At 36.8% G+C, this 10,109-nt stretch overlaps 1 gene segment (V, D, J or C); it reads left to right on the top strand.

Annotated features, from left to right (window-relative positions):
• Nucleotides 1–241: 241 nt before the first annotated feature.
• On the top strand, nt 242–761 carry LOC108714889. The segment is given in 2 exon segments: nt 242–328; nt 412–761. Coding segments are annotated over 2 exon segments (390 nt in total).
• Nucleotides 762–10,109: the final 9,348 nt, after the last annotated feature.

The raw sequence follows: 10,109 nt of genomic DNA, 5'->3' as shown, positions 1-10,109 counted from the left end.
AAAAAAATAATGCCCATTCTGAATCTAAATTAATAATATATATATATTATTTCATAAAAGCAAGGGATTGAGCACAGCTAATTAAATAAAATCATTACACTACTACAGGCCAGATAATGTTCAGAAGAATATCTATAACTCATGCCTGTTATATAGTCACTGGCAGCATTATGCAAATAACATTCACATTTTCTGTTGGGTTCTTTAAAAAAAACCTGAAGCTCCCAGATAAAACAGGAATCAGATGTGCTGCATCCAACTGTCAGACCCATAACTCACACTGTCAATATGAAGTTGTTTCTTGTTTTTTTAATGCTACTTTTATCAGGTAAGAATGTTCTTTATAGAATAATAGAATTCCAGTCAACTCATTATATTGTATTAAAAACTATCATGTCTAATCTTTTCCAGGAGTTCACTGTGATGTACAACTTGCCCAGTCAGAGGCAGTGGTGATAAAGCCGGGAGGGTCTCACAAACTGTCCTGCACAGCCTCTGGCTTCACATTCAGTAGCTATGCGATGAGCTGGGTTAGACAGGCTCCTGGGAAAGGATTACAGTGGGTGTCTGATATTAGCAGCGATGGGAGTAGCACATACTATGCTGATTCAGTTAAAGGAAGATTCACCATCTCCAGAGACAATAATAACAACAAGTTATATCTGCAAATGAACAATCTACAAACTGAAGACACTGCCGTGTATTACTGTGCTAGACACACAGTGACAAAGGAACACAGAGCAGTGCAGCAAAAACATTAATCCTGTCCTTCCATGTTGCTCCACTTGAGGGCAATAAAATTCCATTCACATATCATATATGAAAGGGAAAACAAAATTAACATACAATAAACAATCTTGCACCACAAATACTCTGAGAATCCCAAGATAACAAGTAGTTATTATACTAAGTGGTGATTACAGGAAAACATGTTTAAATAAATATTTCAAGATTAAAAGAAACAGGGGTAATTCATGACCTCTAAGGCAGTGTGCAAAATAGTGTAGCACAATACTTGCTATTTTTACTTTTCACAATGCTTTTCCCTGTTAAAGAATTGCCACAAGCCTCTGTGCTGTGTTTTGGAACACAGAGACCTCCTGCTGCAACAATGAATACAACATTGCACTGTTTGGCAGTGCTGTATTCATGAGGGGGGGTGGGGCATGCGTGTTGACATACGCCCTCCATCCAATGATTCTCCACTAACTTCTGCATCATTCACTGACATCACATACATACACTGTATTTATGCAGTTTAGCACCTATAGTCATAAATGAGCCCAATCTAGTCAGAACCTATTGACTATAGAGTCATTTCAGCAACAGGAAAGGCAATGATTGCCAGCATAACTGACAGGCCAGGCCAAAACTAGGGGTAGGCAGAGTAGACAAATGTCGAGGGTACAGCTGCAGGGGGGAGCAGTTAGAAGGAAAACCCGGGGTAGTCTGTCCACGTCTTCCTGCCCCAGTGTTTGTGTTGAAAAGAAAAACACAATTGTGTCAAAACACAATCAGGACTTGTAATGGATTCGCAAATCACAAATGGATCACAAATGGATTAATCACAATTAATTGTCAGTTTCTTCCCCACAAAGTAATAAAATGTGGTAAAAAAAAGAAATTCTCAACTACTTGCTAAAATGATACATTTTACTGAAATTAATGGCATTTTAGAGAAGGAAAGGTCTTTTTACTTGGGGGTGCCAAAAGTTAGGCACCCCCAAGCGATCGTATGTACTTACCTGAAATCCCAGGCCGGTGCACCTATTAGTAGAAAACTGCACTGGCCCAGGATTCTTCCAGCAAGCGTTCAACTTCTGACTTCTTTCTTCTTGCAGATGCGCACGAGTAGTAGTGCAAAAAGCCAAACTTTAAAATAAAAGTCAGATATTTCATTCTACTGCGCATGTGTCTGCCCCAGGAAATTTCATGAATAAAAAAGGAATCCGATTGCTCCATGGTGCTCGCTGGAAGAATCCTGGGCTGGTGCAGTTTTCTCCAAACAGGAGCACTGGCCTGAAGTTTCAGGTAAGTACATTTGATCACTTGGTGGTGTCTAACTTTTGGCTTCCCACGTAAAAAGACCTTTCCTTCTTTTATAAAAGGTTTTAGGTGGAAAATGTTAAACTCAGTACCATTCTTATTTGAGTGATCTGCAAATCTAGCAAAAAAATCTTCACTGTGGATTTTTCTTTTGCAATCACTTTTTTTGCTGTGATTTTTCAAGAAGAGTAATGTTACCTATTAAGTGAAATTCAGCCAAATCCCAGTCTTGAATTTTAATCTGTCCCACACACATCTTTGCCACCTACCCTGATGAATTGTCTGTTGCATGAATTAAAATTTTTGCTGCCTGCCCTGACCCTTGGCCTATGCTTTCACTGCCATTTGCCTATTCTTGAAGCTGCGGGTAAGTAGTCTTCAGGGTTGACCATCTGGGCAGGACCCCAGGAAAAACCTGGTGAGCCTGCAGCCCTCGTGGGCCCCACTGGTGCAGATCTGCTACCACCTGCCAGACAGTCAGCAGTCAGCAGTGATCTCCCCACCCTGACAGATGCAAGAAAAGCAGATACGTGCTGGTTGGGGTGGGGGGGGGAGGTGGATAGAGGAGGGTTGTGGGTGGCTGGTGAGGGAACCCTGAAGTCGGGGTTGGGGGCACCCCAGCCCTGGTGGGCCTAGACCCCCCCAGTCCAACACTGGTAGTCTTCATCAAGAACTGATATCATGTTATTTCATTAAGCACCCTGCAATGGTAACGGTATCAGTTACTGATTGCTATTTATGTAATTCTGTATGTTCTTTATAGAAACACATTTACTTTTCAATTCTGTGGAATATGTTGGCACTAAAAATGTATTAAAAATACATGTTAATAATAATTTTAATAATAATACAACACATTTTCTTTTGCTTTGCTTGTCAACTGCTGTGTTTTAGAATTAGGAATTCTAAATCTCCTGCTCTGGTGTATTATCTTTCTTGTAACTATGGGTCTCATTTATCAACACTGGGCAAATTTGCCCATGGGCAGTTACCTATAGCAACCAACCAGTGATTAGCTGTTTGAAACCAGCTGCAAGTAGAACAATGAATGCAGCAATCTCATTGGTTGCCATGAGTTACTGCCCATGAGCAAATTTGCCCAGTGTTGATAAATGAGCCCCTATGTATTTAAAAAAAGATACACAGTTACAGAGTAAGTTTGGGTTACAGAAAGGCAACTGTTTGTAGATCACCAGCATTCATATATACAGTAAATTATACACATGCACACATATAAATGTATATATATATCATAAAGTGGTGTTACAGTGAGATTGTGTATACAAACAATTACCAAACACTCGAAGGCTTGTGAAGCGGGGCGAACCCCTGCGTGTTTATTCACGTCAGTGATGTAACGTTTCGGGGGCGGACCCCTTCGTCAGACATACAGATTAGCGAGCTCCCACAAATCCTTATACCTTCCTTAATTAACCAATTAGTGGCAATCAATGTGCAGATTTCAAAACATTACAAATATTTAAATCATATATTTCACATATTTTCTATTATTCCTGTATGAGTCTCATTCTTTATATAGTCCATGTGAAAAAATCAATTAGACAAAAGAGTGAAAAAGGCATAAAAAATCACGTGAATTCCTTACTCGTACATAAAACATAGCAATGTCCATTCACTTTGTGGAAACCATCCGGATAATGTTCCTAGTTTAGTTAGATCCTAAAATCAGTGTATAAATTAGTGAATACATTAATAACTTTATAAATACATGAATAAAACCAAATGGCTTTACCGAACACTTTAAATAGTTAGAATCTACATTCCCTTTGCAACAATTTCTTCTTTGTTTCCTTTTCGCTACTCCCACATACTTTCTCTAGTATTTACCACCTCAGTTGGCTAATTCTATGTCACTGTTCGTGGAAATGCCGTGGCAGGGTCGTTTCTTTCTTTTTCCTTTCTGTGCCTAACTTTTCTTCCTCCTTTGTGGGTGCATAGTTACGGATTACTGATTTGGGATCATTTAATCTTGTTTTTAGACTTCTACTTGTCTGGCCTATATAGGCTAGCCCACAAGGACACTTAATGCAATATATTATATTGGTACTGTTGCATGTAAAGAAGCCTTTTACCCTGTGTTTCGTTCCTTTAAGGGGATGTTATCCCCCTGGATAATACCATTACAATGTCCGCAGTTTCTGCATGGAAATGTGCCATTTAGTTTTGGGGCTTCCTTATGTTTTTCCTTATTACCCTGTCGATTATATTTTAAATAATCCCCTACACTTTTCCCTCTCTTATAGGAGAACAGTGGCAATTGGCTGTATAATTTACCGTATTTTGGGTCAGACTTTAGAATATCCCAGTATTTGGTTGTTGTTTTCCAAATTGCTTTTGTATGTGTATCATATGTTGTAATAAAGGGAATCCTTTGTAAAAAATTTGTAGAGAGAGGATATAATGAGGAAAATGTAACATTGCTAAAAAAAAAAGAAATACAAGTTATACCGAGACAGGTCACATTACAAAGAAGTAAAACAACTGTAATCAGTAATGAGTAATCCATAACTATGCACCCACAAAGGAGGAAGAGAAATTAGGCACAGAAAGGAAAAAGAAAGAAACGACCCTGGCACGGCATTTCCACGAACAGGGACATAGAATTAGCCAACTGAGGTGGCAAATACTGGAGAAAGTACGTGGGAGAAGAGAAAAGGAAACAAAGAAGAAATTGTTGCAAAGGGAATGTTTCTGGATACGGCTATTACAAACAAAACAACCTAGAGGGTTAAACAAAGAGTTTAATATGAACTGTTATCTATAAACTGATACATGTAACAATATTGTTTTTCTTTCGGCCATCTAAATGTATCATATTATTTTCCTATAGATTCATTCAATGAATGAGCAGCTATTAAGGGAAAGCTTTGAACCAGGGTAAGGTAGAATTTCCTATATTTAACCCAGGTACCATAAGATGTAGATTTTAACTATTTAAAGTGTTCAGTAAAGCCATTTGGTTTTATTCATATATTTATAAAGTTATTAATGTATTCACTAATTTATACACTGATTTTAGGATCTAACTAGACTAGGAACATTATCCGGATGGTTTCCACAAAGTGAATGGACATTGCTATATTTTATGTACGAGTAAGGAATTCACATTATTTTTTATGCCTTTTTCACTCTTTTGTCTAATTGATTTTTTTCATATGGACTATTTAAAGAATGAGACTCATACAAGAATAATAGAAAAAAATGTGAAATATACGATTTAAATATTTGTAATGTTATGAAATTTGCACATTGATTGCCACTAATTGGTTAATTAAGGAAGGTATAAGGATTTGTGGGAGCACGCTAATCTGTATGCCTGACGAAGGGGTCCGCCCCCGAAACGTTACATCACTGACGTGAATAAACACGCAGGGGTTCGCCCAGCTTCACAAGCCTTCGAGTGTTTGGTAATTTTTTTATAAACTGTATTATCAGAGAGGTGCCAACCTCTTTTCCAAACACCAGGCAGGACACTTGGAGAGGCTGGGAAGATAGGTATCATATTTGCATGAACAGTGAGATTGTGACCGTTAGTCATGAACAAACCTGTCCCATTTTATGCCTTTGCGCGAAAATTTTTTGCTTTCAGCAAATTTAATATAGCTTTTGTGAAACCGGAAACTGTTTAGCGACCATTTCTGACAGTGGAAGACCGGTGGCAAGTCTTATAATTTGCGCAGTAAATGCAATAAAATTTCTTACTGAAAAAGTTGTTCTGTTTGCTACAAAAGATGATGACACCTTCAAGCACTTCTTAAGAGTGTGCAATTACAATTTCGAAATGTGCAATTACAATTCGCAATGCAATAACAGTTTAAGAGACAATGTCAGATGCGGATTTTTTGCGAATTGTCTTGCTCTTTAATTACATTCCCCCATTGATGGCAATGGGAGTTTTTTGCCCTCTGCTTTTTTTTTTTTTTTTTTTTTAAACTGCGTTTTTCCCTGGGGCTTTTCTCGTTGCAACATTTGGCTGTGGTTTGGCAAAAAATATGCTGATGGCCTGTCCATGTCTCGTAACCATATCATTCATACAGACAGAATACTAGATCCTCAGGAGTCACCTATATTAATATATAATAGGATATTAAGCGGCCTATTTATTAAAGCATTTAATCTATTTTAAGCCATGTCAAATGTAGTGTAAAATAAATGGCAAATTTATCAAGGTGTGTGTGTTATATTTTATGCCATCCAAATATTAGATTTGATACCATTATTTTAAACATCAGAAGTGGCTCTCAAAAAGACTGTGTAGAAAAACCACAATGGATAAACACTGTATTTTTCTATAACAATTTATAGAGGCTGCTTCAATTTGTGCTGGATTTTTACACAGAGGTATGTGGCCACTGAAAATCAGTACACAGCTTGATAAGAACACTGTTTTTTATGCAGTGATGCCTGGGGATGTGTATATAATCTCTTATCTACAAACCTCACATCTGGAAAATAGATCATGGTTTCCTTTTTCTCTGTAACAATAAAACAATACCTTGCACTAACTAAGAGGCATAAATCCAAATTAGATGCAAAACAATTCTGTTGGTTTTATTTAAAGTTTTAAAATGTTTTTTAGTAGGCTTCAGGTATGGAGATCCAAGTTACAGAAAGACCCATTATCCAGGTCCCAAGTATTCCAGATAATAGTTCCTATTAGTGATGGGCGAATTTGGGCGAAAAATTAGCGAAACGGCGCCGGCGTCCGTTTTTTTATGCTGGCGTCCCTTTTTTTATGCCGGCTATTTCGCACGTTTCACAAATGTATTTGCCCACGGCGAATCGTGCAAATTCGCCGCGAATACACGCCTGGCGAATAAATTCGCCCATCACTGGTTCCTATACCTTTACAAACAAGGAGACCCTCTGCCCTCATCTATATCACTTATATTATTTAATACATTAACCATCACAACATATCTTATTATCATTGAATTTTTAAAAATAATGCCCATTCTGAATCTAAATAATATTTATATATATATATATATATATATATATATATATATATATATATATATATATATTATATATATATATATATATATATATATATATATATATATATACAGTCTGTAGTGGAACACTCGCAATATATACAACCGCCTGGGTGCTGGTTATAGCATAGCATAATAAACAGAAATAAAACCGCACTCCAAGGTCTTGATATGATGAAAAAGGTGACAAAGTTTAATTAAACTTTATCACCTTTTTCATCATATCAAGACCTTGGAGTGCGGTTTTATTTCTGTTTATATATATATATATATTTTTTATTTCATAAAAGCATGGGATTGAGCACAGCTAATTTAATAAAACCATTACACTACTACAGGCCAGATAATGTTCAGAAGAAGATCTATAACTCATGCCTGTTATATAGTCACTGGCAGCATTATGCAAATAACGTTCGCAATTTCTGTTGAGTTCTTTAAAAAAAAACCTGCAGCTCCCAGATAAAACAGGAATCAGATGTGCTGCATCCAACTGTCAGACCCATAACTCACGCTGTCAGTATGAAGTTGTTTCTTGTTTTTTAAATACCACTTTTATCAGGTATGAATGTTCCTTATAGAATAATAGAATTCTAGTCAACTCATTATATTGTATTTAAAAACTATCATGTCTAATCTTTTTCCAGGAGGTCACTGTGATGTACAACTTGACCAGTCAGAGTCAGTGGTGATAAAGCCGGGAGGGTCTCACAAACTGTCCTGCACAGCCTCTGGCTTCACATTCAGTGACTACTGGATGAACTGGGTTAGACAGGCTCCTGGGAAAGGATTACAGTGGTTATCTCGTATATATGATGCAAGTCATATATATTATGCTGATTCAGTTAAAGGAAGATTCACCATCTCCAGAGACAATAACAACAACAAGTTATATCTGCAAATGAACAATCTACAAACTGAAGAAACTGCCGTGTATTACTGTACTAGACACAGTGACAAGAATCCTATATAAGTGTAACAAATACATTAATACTGATATCCCTCAGTCCTCCAGGTGGGGGTAACAAAAGCTCATTCTTATATTGTGAAATAAAATGAACATGCAAGAAACCTATCAATCTTCTCTGTACCAAACTTGTGTAAAAAATATTATAAGATTCTCAAGAAAAACTGGTAGTGATTTATTCTAATTATTGCTGGTTACTGCTGAAAAAGTTATATTTTTTTATTTCTGGTAAAAATATAACTTTGTTTACACAAAGGGGTTATTGATGATGTCAAAGGTGCAAAGTGCAAAAATTAGGCACAGTGCAAAGCTCTTTTTTACTTCACACACTGCTTTTTTCTATGCTCTGTGTTTTGAACACAGAAAAAAACAGTGTAATAACCATGCCCCCAACTATTTCATATTTGCTTAATTTCTTTCATCTCACTGACCATTTAATAATCCTGTTCATCAGTTTCTGCTCCAAGAAGGCAGGGCCCCGTTTGTCCCTAAAACCCAAGCTTTAAGGTTTCCATTTGCCAAAATGCAATACATGGGGAAAATGATTTGCACCAGAGAAAGAGCAGGTTTACTTAATGAATTCTGACATGTGAAAACATGTTTTTTTTCCAAAACACAGCAGTTAATAGTGCTGCTCCAGCAAAATTCTGCACTGAAATCAGGTTTTTAAAATATTTTAAAATCTGACATTGGCTAGACATATTGATTTTCCCAGGTGCTTCCAGTTATGTGACTTGTGCTCTGATAAACTTCAGTTACTCATAACAGCTCCCTGGTAGATATGAGAATAGTAAAAATAGTAAAAACCCAAGTCAAACTGCAATTCCTTCAGTTACATTCAGTTGGAGAAACATTAGCTTATCTGAAAGTATTTCAAGTGCTGGCTCTGTCTGAAACCACAGAATCAGGCAAAATGACCTGAGTTGGCTGCATACACCAATACTAAAATGGTAAAAAATTTAAATTTGATGTTGTAGAGTGAATTATTTGAAGTGTAAACAGTATAATTCAGAAATAAAACCATAAAAATCATGGAAAAATTCTTTTAACTGCAGTCATGTCTGACATTTTGGCATACACAGGGGCGCCCCGCTAATGGGGCAAATAGAGAAACTTGTAGCCTTAATGTGGGTTAACGTGTCCCTTGTGGCATGACAATAATCCACTACATCATTAGGCATGTAATGAAGTCAGGTGAAAGCAAGCTGCTAAACACTATTTATATGTTTGTGTCTCTTTACGTTATGATTAAACTTTTTTTTATGTAATAATACACTTAAAATAAAAAAATAAAAAATCTATAAACAAATTTTAAAAGACCGGGACAAACAGCATTCTTGGAAATCTTTCAAGTAAAATTGCAGCAATATGCCCAAATAATGAAAATGCATATTGCTACAGATAAAAAGGCAAATATGAAGCATTACCCTAGATTCAACATCTTGGAATTCTCATAGATATTGTGTGCTCTTTATATAGTACCTATCAGGTGCAAATGCAAATTTGGGATCTTGGCACAGGACAGTGCAGATTCAAAAGCCAAACCCAAGAGCTGCTGTGTATAACCACTGTGCTGTGAGTGCTGCATTCTCACAGACCAGTAATGCTATTGTCTAATGGGCCTTATGTCTTACCTACTTATTTTCTCTTATAGGAGTCATTTCAGATATTCAACTAATACAGTCAGGCTCAGAAATGAAAAAGCCTGGAGAAACTGTGAAATTAACTTGCAAAACCTCAGGGTATGATTTTGGCAGCTACTATATGAATTGGGTTCTGCAGATCCCAGGGAAAGGTTTGCAGTGGGTTGGAGGAATAAACCCTAACAATGGGAACACAGACTTCACTTCTTCATTCAAGGGAAGATTTACAATCACCAAAGACAATTCAATTAGTACAGTCTATCTGGAGATACGCAGCCTGAAGCCAGAAGATACTGCAACCTATTACTGTTCAAGGCACAATGAGAACAACTAGGAAAACCCTATACAAAAACACTCAGCAACTACAGCATTCATGTAGCCACTTGGCAGGAGCATTACTGACCTTTTAGATTGAATAATATATTTACCAAGTGGGAA

This window comes from Xenopus laevis, chromosome 1L (genome assembly GCF_017654675.1).
Source record: "Xenopus laevis strain J_2021 chromosome 1L, Xenopus_laevis_v10.1, whole genome shotgun sequence".
NCBI lineage: Eukaryota > Metazoa > Chordata > Amphibia > Anura > Pipidae > Xenopus > Xenopus laevis.
Note: the sequence above shows the minus strand (reverse complement) of the source record. Positions and strands in the feature narration are given on the sequence as shown.